The 15,658-nt window shown below is 49.7% G+C and overlaps 1 protein-coding gene across 9 annotated transcripts in view; it reads left to right on the top strand.

Annotated features, from left to right (window-relative positions):
- TRAK1 (trafficking kinesin protein 1) overlaps positions 1 to 15,658 on the top strand; it is a 200,862-nt gene that overhangs the window by 66,510 nt on the left and 118,694 nt on the right. For 5 of the 9 annotated variants that reach the window (XM_074406084.1, XM_074406091.1, XM_074406087.1 and 2 more), the window contains one exon: positions 3,967 to 4,262. Coding sequence is in view for 4 of the 9 variants with exons in the window: in XM_074406082.1 (XP_074262183.1) it covers positions 7,831 to 8,062 (232 nt within the window). In the remaining 5 variants the exon portion in view is untranslated. Of the gene's footprint in view, positions 1 to 3,966; positions 4,263 to 5,992; positions 8,063 to 15,658 lie in introns of those variants that run through there. The other 4 variants (XM_074406082.1, XM_003930874.4, XM_010341455.3 and 1 more) reach the window with 4 other exon arrangements.

Raw genomic sequence — 15,658 nt, forward strand, 5'->3', positions numbered from 1 at the left:
TTACATTTTACAGAATTCAGTTGTTTGGATGTGCCATAATGTGTAACTGTTTTTCTATGAATAAAAATTGAGGTTGTTTTCCATTTGATTTTAATGAGTGAAAGTTCAGTCTTGTTATTTCAAGAGGGGCCTCTCGGGCATCCGAATAGCTTTGCCATTTGCCGCACATGTCAAACGTTTCCTGGATTTCAGAACTGCGGCTTGTGCTCCCTTTTGAGTCTTGAGCAAGGTGAGCATTTGCTGATGTCTCCAAATTTTGGTTTTTTTTTTTTTTTTCAGAAAGTTTTTTTTTTTTTTTTTTTTTTTTTTTTTTACCAAAGGGTAACGTGTTTATTTCACGTAAATTCTTAAAAATACTTTCTTGGCAGTTGTCACATAAAATGTCCTAATGTAAAACAAAAAACTCATTAGAAAGAAAAACATGAAAAAACAGACCCAAAATGTTAAGATTTTATTTACAAAGCTTTTTTGTTGTACAGAAAGTAAAAATGCTGTTACAGCCTCGGTGTAACTGGTAGCCACAGACAGTTGACTCGCCAATCACAGCTATCCACGCTACAGCAAGAGTCTTACACAAAAACCTAACAATGCTTACAATTTTGTTGGGGTGAAGTCCACAAGCTTGGTGGTAGATTACCAAGAGGGACTACATGGAAGGAAGGCGGAATGTCACAGGAACTATTCTTTGGCTCTTTGGGTGGGTGGGTGTCCTGGGGTTTGTATCACAGCTACCTTTTTTTTTAATTCCCCTAACAGCTACCAAATCCATGAGCAGTCCAAACAATACTGAACAGTTCTGTTTCTGCAGGTCATCTGGGGTCTTAATCATCTTCTCCTTCATCATCTGTTTCTCTCTTCCTCTTTTCACCTTTCCCACCTTCTTCCTCCTCTTCATCCTCATCCTCATTTTCAATATTTATTTTGTAGCAGTACATTTCCGGGTTAAGTGCAATATTTATTTTGTAGCAGTACGTTTCCGGGTTAAGTGCAATATTTATTTTGTAGCAGTACGTTTCCGGGTTAAGTGCAATATTTATTTTGTAGCTGTACGTTTCCGGGTTAAGTGCAATATTTATTTTGTAGCAGTACGTTTCCCGGTTAAGTGTCTGACAGCTGCAAATGGACACATAGGTGCTAGGAGGGAAACAGTAGTGATCTGGGGCTGCTGATGAGGATGTAGGCCATCTCCCTCGTTTTATAGATCGTGACAGGGAAGGTTGTCTAAGGCTTGCTTGTAAAACCTCTTTAAGAAATCTTTACATATTAGGGCCAGGCCCTGTGGCTCATGCCTGTAATCCGAGTACTTTGGGAGGCCCAGGTGAGTGGATCACTTGAGGTCAGGAGTTTGAGACCAGCCTGGCCAACATGGTGAAACCCTGTCTCTACCAAAAATACAAAAATTAGCTGGGCGTGGTGTCGCACACCTGTAGTCTCAGCTACTCAGGAGGCTGGGGCAGAACTGCTTGATCCCAGAAGGCCTAGGCTTCAGTGAGCTGAGATCGTGCCACTGCACTCCAGCCTAGGAGACAGAGCAAAACCTGTCTCAAAACAAAAAGAGAGAAATCTTTACATGTTAGAACCTTTGTAAAAGCAAATAAAAAACCATATGGATTTACATGAAACTGTCTTAGTTTTCAGAAGAACAATTGCATTTTGCAAAGGGAGAGAGTATTTCAAATTTCCGGGTATGTAGGTCAGATGGAATCCGCCTGAGTACAGGTTGAAGAAGGCTTGACGAAGCTTCAATTTGTTAATGCATTTTAAAACCTTACAAGTCCACGTTCATGATCTACTGTTTTTCTGCCTACAGCATCTTTCTGTGCGGATTCATTCCCATCTGCTCTGACACTTCCTCCTCATGGCGGCATGGTCAACTTCTTGAGAGCTGTCCTGTAATTAATGGCTCAGTCCTCTGCTGTGGCTTGTTAGGCTGTTCCTAGCATTTTGCTGTGTCGTACGTCTTTGACCTATATACAGGCAGGCCAGAGAGCCACAGTACCTTTTGTCAGGCTGTTCTTCCAGATTTATACTCCTCACCTTACTTCAGTAATACGTAAGGCTGGAAGTTCCCTAAGTCAGCTGTGAATTTGGGCATTGTTATACTTTCAGAATCTTTGTGGTTGTTTTTTTCAATTCACTGTTAAGGTTCCTTAAACCGTTTGGGGGTGGGTGGGGGTGTGTTTTGGCCGGGGGAAGGTACTTTTCTATCCTTTGCTCATTTTTCTTTTGGGCTGTTTGCTTTAGGGTTGTGAATGAAGCGCTTTATTCACATGTTGACCTTAAGTGTTCCTGGTTTAACTTCCCTGCCGGGTTTACTTTGCTACATCTTCCTCACCTTTTGAGCTCTGTATGGTGACCTGTGTTAGTGAGAGCCCATGAGGTGTCATCTGTCATCAGACTTGGAGCTCCTCAGGCCCATCAGAGTCTTTGAGCTTCTAAGTATCTGCCTGCTGTTTTTGTGTGTAACAGTAGCTTAATTGGGTATAGAAGTCTTATGTGACTACCTTTCACTTAAATTTCTGAGGAACTGACCAGGTGCTGTGGCTCATGCCTGTAATCTCAGCACTTTGGGAGGCTGAGGCAGGAAGATCACTTGAGTCCAGCAGTTTTAGACCAGCGTGGGCAACATGGCAAAACCTTGTCTCTACTAAAAATACAAAAATGAGCTGGATGTGTTGGTATGTGCCTGTAGTCTGCGCTACAGGCTAAGGTGGGAGCATCACCTGAGCCCGGGAGGTCAAGGCTGCAGTGAGCTGTGATGTGCCACTGCACTCCCGCCTGGGTGACAGGAATGAGACAGTCTTACATAAATAAAATAAAACTGAATTAAGTAAATTCTGAGGAATTATCCCACTGGCATGGCCTGTAGACATGTGGCGATGCCTTTTTAATGTTTGTCAGATTGTTACCTAAATCTTTGGAATTTACATTTCCCACTGGATTGTATCTAGGAGTTCATTATTTTTCCGTGGATTTGTTTGGGTCTTGATGTAGAGCCTTTTGATTGAAAGGTGTACGGCTTCACCTGTAGAAAAGCATTTAAAATTCCTGTTTATATTTCCTTTCTCTTTTTGCCTCAAGCCTTTCTTGGCTTTTCTGGGACTCTCATCAGTGTGTCTGTTTATCTTCTTGGTTTAGGGATAACTTCTCAAGCTAATTTATAGATTCAGTATCTGCATTCACTAGTCTTTTCACCACTTCATTGAAATAGACATACAAAGAGAGAGTATGAGAGCTGGGCTTGGTGGTGTGCACTCAGGCAGGAGGATCACTTAAACCCAGGAGACCAACCTGGGTTACATAGTATGACTCCACATTTCTAAAACAGTGTGAAAATAGTGTATGAATTGTAAAGAGTGCAGCTTGATGGAGTTTCATGCACTGATTCTCGTCAGCAAGTCGGTATCCAGACCAGGAGTCACAACTTGGCCATCATGGAGAAGTCCTATTGGGCCCCACTGGGATTGGCCGTGACAGTGCCCAGCTTCCCACGGCTATAGCCAGTGAATTCCCATCTGGCCCCTTGACCACCAGTGGTGACATACCTTACAGAATTGAGAAGTTATTGCGGTCGGAAGAGTTTAAGAGAAACATATCTTACGTAATTCAATATACAAATGAAAACGTGACCTCTCTTTGTGTGTATAAATCCTGGAGGAATACAGGTTTAAGCTGTGCTCCAGTGTGTTTTATTTGCTTAGAGCTACTTCAAGGCACGTTTCAATAAGCAAGTGAAGCCATGTACTCCACATTTTGGTCAGTGTGGATGCCTGATTAGTTGAATGGAACTTTGCTGCAGCTGTTTTACTGAAACTAAGCAGTGTGATTGGAGACGTCTTGCCGTGAGGGAAACAATTCTCAGAATTCAGTCTGAGCGCACGCCATCTCGGGCCCTTCCTTCCTAAAGGTTTGTTGAGGTTTATTGACAGACTGTAACTGCACCCCTCTCTCTCAATTGTCCCATAGAATCCCTGTGAGGAGCCCTTGCTGGTCCACTGGAACCACTGGGGGCCATTCGCCCACTGCCCCAGACTCCGGCAGTGGGGCCGCCAATGGCAGTGGGCACCTCGCTGTGAAACCTGCCAAGCTGGACGCCACAGCTCTGCACGACGACACTTCGGCCAGCTCCGTGCCCCCCTCGGAGGCAAGCAACCATGCAGTCCTAGCCTGCAGCCCCGGCATCCCTGAGGAGCACTACGTAAGCGAGGCTGTGGAAGATGCTCCCAGCTACAGAGGGTACCGGGATGCCTACACCATTACCGGTATGTGCCCTTTCCCTGCCAGGGAGGAAGGGAGGGAGGTTTCAGCCACTGAGGACTCAGGAACGCGGGAGGGCCTGGGGAGGGGTTTCGGATTGTGAGGCCTCCCGTCCAGAGCCACTCTGCAGTGAGCGTTTGTAACGTGGGTCAGTTGGTGACCTGCTCTCATGACTAAGATGCAGACAGCACCTCACTGAACGGTCATGAAGGCTAAAGACGGTAACACTGAAAGCCGAGCAGCCAGCGCGGCCCGTCGCAGGCACGCAGTGTAGACTGGACCCTTCCTTCCCTCTTTGGGGTCAGCTTCTTCGGATATAAGGCAGGTATAGGGAGAGACAGGCGGCGTCCCTGTGGGACGCGGACAGGGAACTTCACGCAGCGTCCCCTGTACACGTTGGGACTTGCGCAGACGTGGGTATGACGATGCCTGTGTTGGTCGTGAGTCTGAGTCCCAGGCGGTAATTGCCTCCCAGGGGAGAATCGCCGTGCAGGCCCTCAGTCCTCACTGCACTCTTGCTTCTTTATTTTCCCCAAGGAATCACGGAGACAGGTGCTCGGAGCTGGCACGGGAGAGGGCTCTCTGTGGAAGCGGTGGAGGGTGGGTGCGTAACAGCAGCAAGCCGCAGAATGACTGAAATCCAGTTGCGTTCCTGTAGGAGCGTGCTCGGCTTCCCACCTGCATCTGCAGTGTTTGATTTTGTTTGTCTGTTTGAAGTGACACCTGATGACGGCTTAATGGATGCAAGTTGGGTTCCAGCAGCTTCTCTTTGTTCTGTGTTACCAGTTAAGCCTTGAGGACCTCCTGTGTGTCAGGGGTTCCTGGATGCAGAAGGGCATGGAGGAGGCCGGGCTCCCAGCCTGGCGACCTGCTCCTCCTCTCCTGTTTTGCCCACTGGCCCACACCCGTGACTGAGCCCCCCTCCCACCCGCCTGCCCCCTGAAGGACGCATTCCAACATCTCCCTCTCCTCCACCATATCACCCTCTCCCCTTTGCCCTGGGATCTTTCTTACTCATGCAGAAACGGGCTGTGATCTCCGTCTTCTGAAACAGAGTCCTCCTCAGCCCCGTGTTCCCGCAGGCCGATGTGTCTGCTCCTCTGCTTGCTTGCTCTGGTTTTTCTTCTGTCCCCTCTGGAGGCCACTGCAGGGAGGCCCCTGCCCCACCACACTCAGCCTGGTTCAGTGCAGGGACCCGTCCTCCGTCTCCGCCTGACCTCACCCCTCAGCGGTCATTGACACCGCGGCCAAGTCCTGTCTCCTGGAAGTACCGTCCGTACCTGGCTTCTGGGTCTCCACACTCTCCCTGTTCTCCTGCCTCTGTGTCTGCGCTTCCTCTTCTCCCGAGCCTGGGAATGTCGAAGGGCCTAGGGCCCAGTCTTCCCACCCCTTTGCTTGTACGTCCGCACCCAGGCAGCACATGACCTCACCCAGCGCACAGGCTTTAAAATCGCCTTCTGTGTACTCAGCCTGGACCTTTCTCCCTAAGGCCAGACGTCTCAGGCTGAAGACTCCACGTGAGCTTCCACTCAGATGTCTGACAGGCGTGTCAGGCTCACGTGACCAGAGCCGAGCTCCTGGTCTCCACCTCCACCCGCTTTCCTCGGGGTCTTCCCCGCCCTTGTGAATGGTACTTTCATTATTCCAGGTGCTCAGGCCAAGCATCTTGGAGGCATTTATGATTCTGCCCTTCTCTCTTTCACACTCCAGTTTGTTAGGAATGCTGTTGGCTCTGTCTTCTGAGTGTGTCCAGAATCCACCCAGCATTTCCTGGGTCCCAGCACCCCCATCTCACACCAGGGTGATTGTGGATTGTGCTGGCTCCCAGCAGGCCCCTACTGCTGCCCTGGCCTCCGTAAAATTCCTTCTCCACCCAGCCGTGAGAGTTGGCTTTTAGTACAGTCCGATGCTTTACCTCTTCTCCAGACTTCCTGTGAGCTCCCTCACATAGAGACCTGGAAGGAAGGGGCTGGACGATGGGCCTCCCTCTTTCCCCGCCGATCTGCCCTCTGTGCCCAGCCTGCTCTGGGCACTGGCTGCCTCACCTAACCTCGATCTCACCAGGCACATCCAGCCTCAGAGCCTTTGGATTGCCTTGACTCCAGATAGCCTGTGACCTTCTTCCTTCTCCAAGTGACATTTTACACTTCTTTCTTTTTTTTGTGTGTGTGGAAAATGGGGTCTCACTATATTGCCCAGGCCAGTCTTGAACTCCTGGGCTCAAGCTATCCTCCACCTGTGCCTCACTAAGGGCTGAGATTACAGGTGTGAGCCACCGTGCCTGGCCCCAAGTGACATTTTATTTGATGCTTTTTGTGACCCCTCCCTCCCCATATAAAGAGTGATCTTCCCCACCTTTCCCTGCCTCCCTTTCCTGCTGACTTTTTCCCCAGACTTAACCATCCTTCAAACTGCTGCATTTGCGTTTCATCTGCCAAACTTGCAGCAGACTGTGGACTCGCAGAGGGCAGGCCGTGTGCCAGCTTTGCGCACTCCTGCGTCCAGTGACTAACGTCGTGCTCAGTGAACGTGTGTTGGGCGTATCAGTTGTGTCCATTTGTGAAGTGGGCACTATCACCCTCTTTGTAACGTGAAGAGTCTGCATGTCAGAAGGCTCAGCACCTTAGCGGAACTCCTGACTGGCGGGACTTGCATCCAGGTCCGTGGGACCCCAGGACAGGGGTTCTCTGCTGCCCGACATGCAGTCTAGTTGGGGAGACAGATGAGTGAGTAGAGATTGGCTGTACACCGAGGTTGGCACAGTGAGAAGCACAGCACAGGAGGGTACCAGGGAGGGCGCCAGGCTGAACCTCGGAGGGGAAGGACAGGAGCCACCGCAAGGGCCTTGTGGAGGAGGCGATGTCCCAGTGGCACCCACATTTGTCCCAACACGGGAGCTGATCCTTGGGATCCTTGTGGCGTCTGTACCAGTGAAATCCAGGAAAGGTGCAGCCTGCTAGGCTAGTTTCGCTTTCTCTGAACGTGACAGCGGAGGGTAGAGAAATGGCAGAGTGTAATGCTGAGACTTCACACCCTGTAGGATGTGGTGACTTGGCAGTTCTTCGATGGGACCGGAGGACAGCTGAGAAACGGTGCAGTGTGGTCGTGGTTAGCAGTGGCTTGGTAAACAGCAGTGTAAACACAGAGGTACGGGCTGCAGGTGATGGAGGGAGAACGTGCTCGGATTAAAGTTTTATTAGGCAGTCATTGAAAGGAAGACAGTAAATGGAAAAAGTTCTCCGAGAGACCGAGGCTGTCCCCAGGAATGCGTCTGTGACCTCCCAGGGCTTGGCCGGGTGCAGTCTCAGGACACCGCTTGGCACCCAGCCCCCGACAATTCACTCCTCCCCTGGCTCCCAGCAAGCCCTGAGATGAACAGCAGACTTTTTGTTCCACTTCAATTTTTAGGCACGACCGAATGCCCATCACAAAGCCCCGTTCTCCTTGCTGCGCCCCTACCCCCAACCCAGAGGTATCACGTTTTTGGGTGCGTCATTTTCTGTCTGGGATGGCTTAACAAGATGAGCCGATAGGGTTCCCAGGCTGCCTGGGGTTACGTAACCCATTGTGCTCATGATCTTAGGATTTGCCCTAACAAGCAAACTCAGAAAACTGCTGAGGAAGGCACTGGCGGGCGGCCGTGCGAGGCTGCCGGGGCTGGGGTCCCGCGGAGGCTCTCTGTCCTCTCAAGTGCCTTTGGATTTACGTCTGCACATGGCCTTGCTTTTTCAATTCGGGCAGCCCATCGGGGCTCAGCCTCTGCCAGGACGCTGCGAAGTCCAGCTCATTCGGACAGACTCCCGTGGTGAGTACGTTTGCCAGGTCTGTCTGTGTCCGTTTTCCTTGTGGTGTGGCCCGAAAGGAGAAGAGGCCACAGGAGAAGCTGTCTCTGTCTTGCTCTGCGCTGCCTGGGACGTTGTTCTTGGCCATGTGGTAGAGAAATTGCCAGGTTGAATGACAGACAGGCAGAGTGAAGGGACTTCAGAGACATAACCAGCGCCCCCTCCCCACCATCTCTGGATCCCCTGGTCCCCTTGCCCATGCTCAGAGGGTGTAGGTGGCACCTGCAGGGCAGGAGCACGGGGCTGAGTTGAGCCCAGGCCCCTGCGCTCCCCCTCCGACTCCCTCCGAGCTCTCTGCAGTGGGGAGCAGGGCTTCTGTGAGGGCTCTCCTCCTGGTTTCTCAGACACTAACCTGGTATTTTGGGTCAGCAAGGAATTTTCCAGAAGGTGAAGGACAGAGTCAGGCCGTCTCCCTCCCCCGCTCCCCGGACTCTCTCTTCCGTCCACCCTTTCTTTTTTATCCTTTACTAAACGCTTGGGCCTGGGACTCGGACCCACACCCCAGTGACGGAGGGCTTGCTAATCAGATCTGCTGTGGCTTGTCTCTCTTGCTGTGGGGTTGACACCTCTCACTCCTTCTAAGCTGGTCAGAGTCTGGTTTCTGTCCTGTCTACACACAGCTTCCTGGGAGCTGTCTGGACCAGAAAACACTTAATCCCTGAGAGACGCGAGCTGTTGCATTCCGGCCAGTTTTAGGCTTACGATGTGTAAATCTTATTGAATAAGCCTAAAGACACTTTAAACATGCGTCTCACTGAGGCAGTCGTATTGATTTTTGTGTGTTGAACCAGCGTGTGCCCAGGGCCAGCTTTTTGCTGGGGTTTATGTTAATTCCTGGGGTTGGTGAGGACTGGTCCTGCTCTCAGAGCATAGAGGTGGGCCTATGGAGAAAGGAGTGAGGATTGCCCAGGAATAGCCTGCTAACAGGAGCAGCCTTGCCTGGGGCACTCTTCATCAAAGGGCTATGGCTTAGAATTTGTTGTTTTATTTTATTTGATTATGAGACTCACTGTGTTGCCCAGGCTGGTCTTGAACTCCTGGGCTCAAGTGATTCCCCTGCTTCGGCCTCACACAGTGCTGGGGTAATAGGTGTGAGCCGCCCTGCCTGGCCCGGGTTCTGTTCCTTTTCTATCACTGACTTAAGCCATAAAACTTGATGTCTTATCCTCTAAAAACATGCTCAAATACAACATTATGCAATTATTACACATCTTATTAATTAAATTTAAGGGCTTGTCAATTTCTAGTATAATTTTTTATGTGTTTTCTATTGAAAAGTTATAATCTAAATGGGTCTTTTATCTGACTATATTATTGAAGGAAACAGAAAAGAATGGACAGTGCAATATATATCCCTTTTAAGACAGAGTGAGACAATGTAAATTATAATCTAGGGAATCACAAATCTCTTCTAAATATGTAATTTAGGAGTGTTTTTCTCCTTCCCTCAGTGGAATGGCCTCTATTTCACAGCTGATTGGTTTTTGCAAATGGAATGCAGAAAGGGCCTGTTAAGCTGATGGCTAGAGATAACATTTGGTCTTTGCAAAACCACAGAAACATTCACCTCTGCCTTTTCAATATGCTATAAATGATTTTGGGGGCCACTAGCTAATCTTCCTGTCCTCCAGTTCCCTTATGATTAGGGGAGTAGATAGAATATTTATCACAAGGTTTTTGACGTGAGTTGTGAAATTTATTTGAAATGTATTTGTGAGATTTTTTTCATGTGATTTGGGGACCTTAGTGCTCAGGTATTTGATAAATTTTTATCTTCTTCCTAACTGGTTTTATTTCTGCACCTGGAACAATCTCTTCTCTCCCATCTCCCCTCTCCCCTCTCCTCTCTTCTCTTTTTTGTTTTTATTTTTTTGAGACAGAGTCTTACTCTGTTGCCCAGGCTGGGGTGCAGTGGCATGATCTTGGCTCACTGCAACCTCTGCCTCCCAGGTTCAAGCGGTTCTTATGCCTCAGCCTGCCGAGTAGCTGGGACTACAGGCACACACCACCACGCTCCGCTAATTTTTTGTATTTTTAGTAGAGATGGGGTTTTGCCACGTTGCCCAGGCTGATCCCAAACTCCTGAGCTCAAGCAATCTGCCTGCCTAGGCCTCCCAAAGTGCTGGGATTACAGGCGTGAGCCAGCGTGCCTGGCTGAAACAAGTTTTTCGTGTATGTAATGGATCAATCTGTGCTCACCCCAAACTATTTTAGGAAACTGGCGCATAATAAATTATAATAGAAAAAATGGCAGTCGTTGGCTGAGTGGCCAGTTACGGGCTGAGGCACCCTATTCTTCCTGCTCAGCCAAGGTCTGTTGTAGGAACTGGGACTGACCAGAGGGGATTCAGGGTGCACTGATGCCAGCCTCAGGCTGAGCAGCTGGGCGGGCATGTGAGTCTGGGACCCAGCCCTAGGAGGAATTTTGGGGTCAGAAACTTCTCTGTTTTCACTGACCCCTGATAGCTCATAAACACAGAAAAACTTGAGCAAGTCAGGCTGAAACTATCAGGAGCTGAAACTATTTTACTTTTAGAGTCAGAGTCTTACTCTACCACACAGGCTGGAGTGCGGTGGTGCAGGCATGGCTCACTGCAGCTGTGAACTCCTGGGCCAAAGTGATTCTGCCACCTCCACCTCCCAAGTAGCTGGGACTACAGGCTCGAGCCACTATGTCTAGCCTTTTTTTTTTTTTTTTTCTTTTTTAATAGAGAAGCGATCTTGCTATGTTGCCCAGGCTGGTCTTGAACTTCTGGCCTCAAGCAATCCTACCACCTTAGCTTCCCAAAGTGTTGAGATTACAGGTGTGAGCATCAGTGCCTGGCAAAGCTGTAACTTTATAACTAGATCTGGAAGAAACAGAATTTTATAAATCCTGTTCTAGGTTTCTCTAGCGAAGCAGAGCCAATAGGAGAATCGTATGTACAGATTCATCAGAAGGAATTGTGTTACTTGATGCTGGAGGCTGACAAGTCCAAGATGGGCAGTTGGCGAGCTGGAGCCCAAAGGCCTGACAGGATGGAGGCCCAGGAACTGGGATTCCGGTCCTCAAGCCCCTGGGGGTGGGTCAGCCTCTTTGCCTTATTCAGACCCCAGCTGATTGGATGAGGTCCTCGTCACTCACAGTAAGGAGGGACCTGTTTACTCAGCCTACCCGCTGATGTTAATCTCACGCAGGAACACTGCCACAGACACATTCAGAATACTTCTTGACCAAATTTCTGGGCACCCCATGGCCCAGTCAAGGTGACACATTTGTACGATCAGCCTTCGCAGATCCTGACAGTAGCTGCCACTTACCCAGCAGTAGCTCTGTGCCTGGGTTTCCAGGGGCTGCTCCTGGAACTCCTCTCGCCCTCAGCACAGCTCAAGGTGGGTATTGTCATCAGCCCCACCTCGGAGGAGGCGCAGAGCGGGAGTCTTCACAGCTGGTGTAACATAGGGATCCTTCAGGTGTGGACCCGGCCGCATTATTTTCTGACCTTCTTTAAGTTACATTCTTCATTTTTTTTTCTTTCTTAATAATTTCACTTACTGTTAAATGGGTTTAAAATTATGAAAATAACACATGCACGTGGTGAAACTTTTAAGTGTACCAAAATCCAGTCAGCGCAGAGTGGCTCTCACTGCACTGTCTGCACAGTTTGACCGCTAGAAAAGGCACTCCAAGAAGTTCGTAGGTGCGTGTTCGTTTTCTAAAAAACACGGATGGGACCATATCCTGTTCCTTGATCTGCGTTTAAGACTATTACCAATGTTACTTGAAGTGAATTCACGTACTATTACCTTATTCGTCAAAGGAATGGCTTAGTCTCCCATTGTCTGGCTGTATCGTCAGCATCACGATGAGTCATTTAATTAAGCCAGGCTGTGGTCTGAATGTTTGTCTCCCCAAAATGCACAGGTTGAAACCTAATCAGCAGTCCAGTGGTATTGGGAGGCAGAGAGCCTCTGGGAGCTGTGAGGTCACAGAGACAGTCTTGAGTGGATCAGTGCCCTCATAGAAGAGGTTTTGGAGAGATAGCTAGCCTGTTCTCCCCTGTGAGGACGGAGGAGAAGGTGCCATCTGTGAAGCAGGAAGCAGGCCCTCCCCAGACATCTGCTGGTGCCTTTGTCTTGGACTTGTTGGCCTCCAAAGCTGGGAGAAGTAAGTGTCTATATTGTTTTCAACTCACCAGTTAGGATATTTTGCTCTAGCAGCCCCAACAGGCTAGGAAAACCCAGCAGTTCTCCGTCCGGGGAGACTTAATATTTCTTTTTAAAAGAGGCATTTTGTAACTCCTTTTTTAAGGCTCTTAAATGAAATTAATAGATAACAAATCCTCTTAAGAACATAATTTTATTTATTTTTATTTCTATCTTTTTTTTTTGAGACGGAGTCTCGCTCTGTTGCCCAGGCTGGAGTGCAGTGGTGTGATCTCAGCTCACTGCAACCTCTGACTCCTGGGTTTAAGTGATTCTCCTGCCTCAGCCTCGGAGTAGCTGGGACTACAGGTATGTGCCACTATACCTGGCTAATTTTTTGTTTTGTTTTGTTTTTGAGATGGAGTCTCAGTCTGTCACTAGGGTGGAGTGCAGTGGAGCAATCTCTGCTCACTGCAACCTCTGCCTCCCAAGTTCAAGTGATTCCCCTGCCTCAGCCTCCCAAGCAGCTGAGACTACAGGTGCCTGCCACCATGCCTGGCTAATTTTTTATATTTTAGTAGAGATGAGGTTTCAACATGTTGGCCAGGATGGTCTCAATCTCCTGACCTTGTGATCCACCTGCCTCGGCCTCGCAAAGTTCTGGGATTACAGGCGTGATTGACTGTGCCTGGCCAATTTTTTGTGTATTTAGTAGAGATAGGGGTTTTGCCATGTTGGCCAGGCTGGTCTTGAACTCCTGTCCTCAATTGATCTGTCCATCTTGACCTCCCAAAGTGCTGGGATTACAGATGTGAGCCACCGCACCCAGCCAAACATATAATTTTAAAAGAATCAATGTAATGCCTCACCGTACTATAAAGGAGAAACGAAAGAAAAATGACAGCCTGTATTTCAGATGTCACTGAGTGGACATAGCCTCATTAAGACATGATAGGAGCAGTCAGGCCCTGCCCCTGCAGGTAGCATTGCTGTGCAGGGGACAGCCCAAAGGCAGCTAGGCAGGCTGACTGCTCAAGGGTCCGAGAAAGGTCTGCTGCAGCTGCCCCTGTTGATGGGTGCTGTGAATCGTGTCCAGTTTTTGCATTTTAAATCACACCTCAAGCGGCATCCCTACTCACACTCAGAAGCACTGGTTTAAACAGTGTGCAGCAGGAAAAGTGCATGCAGTGTAAAGAAGACACTTTGAGGGTTCCCGCCTTCGTCACACTTCCAGCCCTCTGCCTTTCCTCCCGAGGGAGTGGCTGTTGCTTGTCTATCTTTCCAAAAATGTTCTGTGCACGCTTTTGCACAATGTGTGTGTTCCCTCCCTGCTTTGAAAGCTTTCTCCAAATGGAGACATACACTCAGTGTGTGGCCGCCTTTCTTCTCGGTCATCCGTATGGGAGACCTTTCCACTCACGAGACCTCCGTCGTGTTCTTTTTGATGGCTGCCTAGTTTTCATTGTCCATAAGCCCCCCGATCGATTTAATTCCCCATCGTGAGACACGTACATTATTTCCAATATTTTGCAAATACCACCGGTGTTGGGGGGTAGCCGCGTCCCCACGTATTTAAGCAAATAAGAATGAGTGTGCCCGTGCGAATTCCTGGGCTGGGGACTGATTTGATGGCGTGAGTTACGGAGATTGTGTGGTGTGTGTTGTTCGGACGACGTGGGAGTGTGGGGCGCCCGCCGCCTGCACCCCGGGACGCGCGTTTGCGCTTTGCCAGCTGAGGTGTATACACAGCAGCAGCGTCTGGTGCACGTTCCTCAGGGTGCAGAGGCCGCGCGTTTTCGGTATTTCCTCGAGGAATTTTATTGCCTTTTCTGTGACCCGAGACAAATGCTTAACAGTTTCTACTTTCAGCTCCTGGAGCGATTGTCTGCAGGGCCCTCATCACACGCGTACCCCTCCTTCCTCCTGCACAGCTCACTGCCTGGTCCACGCGGGTTTTGAATCCTGGATTCTGAATACCAGGCGTCACCTCCCGGGCATACCCGAACCTCCATCAAGGACCCCCACATAGTTTATGGTTTGAGTTTTTACATTTCCCAGACGTCTGTCTTAGGAAACAGACCAAACACATACTGAGAGGCGGCCCACCCGGGCGTGCTCTGGGAAGGGCTGTGGGATCTCACCTTTTCTTTTTTTTTTTTTTTTTTTTTTGAGACAGAGTTTCGCTCGTTACCCAGGCTGGAGTGCAATGGGGCGATCTCGGCTCACCGCAGCCTCCGCCTCCTGGGTTCAAGCAATTCTCCTGCCTCAGCCTCCTGAGTAACTGGGATTACAGGCACATGCCACCATGCCCAGCTAATTTTTTATATTTTTAGTAGAGATGGGGTTTCACCATGTTGACCAGGATGGTCTCGATCTCTCGACCTCGTGATCCACCCGCCTCGGCGTCCCAAAGTGCTGGGATTACAGGCTTGAGCCACCGTGCCTGGCCGGGTCTCACCTTTTAAATGGCCACGATACTGGTAACTGTGTCAACAGCGGGGCCCAGTGGTGTGTCTGCTTCCAGAGGAGTGTCCTGGAGGACTTTACTCTCAGTTCTCCTTTTGCTCACCCTCTTCTCCCCGCCATCTCCCTCCCGCTTTCTGTCTGTTTCTTCTCCCCTCTCCCCTCTCCGTCTCTCCTTCCTCTTGCTCCCTCCTTCCTTCTCTTCCTCCATCCCCAGACCCCTCCTTTCTCTGCTTCTCTCCTCCTCCTCTTCCTTAAAGAAACAGTGTCTTTTTTCTTTTTAATAATCGTACAGCTGAGGTGGATGTAGTTTGGGATGCCTTTGGAAGCTTTGCCGCATTCCGCAGAGCTGCTTAGGTGCAGGCGGCGGGCAGGTCTCGGCCGAGCTGGGTTAATGTTCGGGTCTCAGGCCGTGCTGGGTTAGTTAATGTTTGGATCTCAGGCCACGCTAGGTTAATGTTCGGTCTCAGGCCGCTCTGGGTTAGTTAATGTTCGGGTCTCAGGCCACGCTGGGTTAATGTTCGGTCTCAGGCCGCTGGGTTAGTTAATGTTCGGGTCTCAGGCCGCGCTGGGTTAATGTTCGGGTCTCAGGCCGCTGGGTTAATGTTCGGGTCTCAGGCCGCGCTGGGTTAATGTTCGGGTCTCAGGCCGCGCTGGGTTAATGTTCGGGTCTCAGGCCGCGCTGGGTTAATGTTCGGGTCTCAGGCCGTGCTGGGTTAACGTTCGAGTCTCAGGCCGCGCTGGGTTAATGTTCGGGGCTCAGGCCGCGCTGGGTTAATGTTATTTGCTGCTTTTCCAGCACGTGGAGGAAGCAAAGTTGGCCCTGTGGTCAGCTGGCCCTTTCCCAGCTGAGTCTGCATGTCGCGAGTGTGCACTATGTCTTTTGAATTATTAGCTGTAGTTAAACGGGAAGAAAGAGGTGAGGATATCAGTAAGTGAGGCGGGAAGGCTGAAGCCTCTGAGTTCTCGGG

The sequence above is a fragment of the Saimiri boliviensis genome, chromosome 9, assembly GCF_048565385.1.
Source record: "Saimiri boliviensis isolate mSaiBol1 chromosome 9, mSaiBol1.pri, whole genome shotgun sequence".
Lineage (NCBI taxonomy): Eukaryota > Metazoa > Chordata > Mammalia > Primates > Cebidae > Saimiri > Saimiri boliviensis.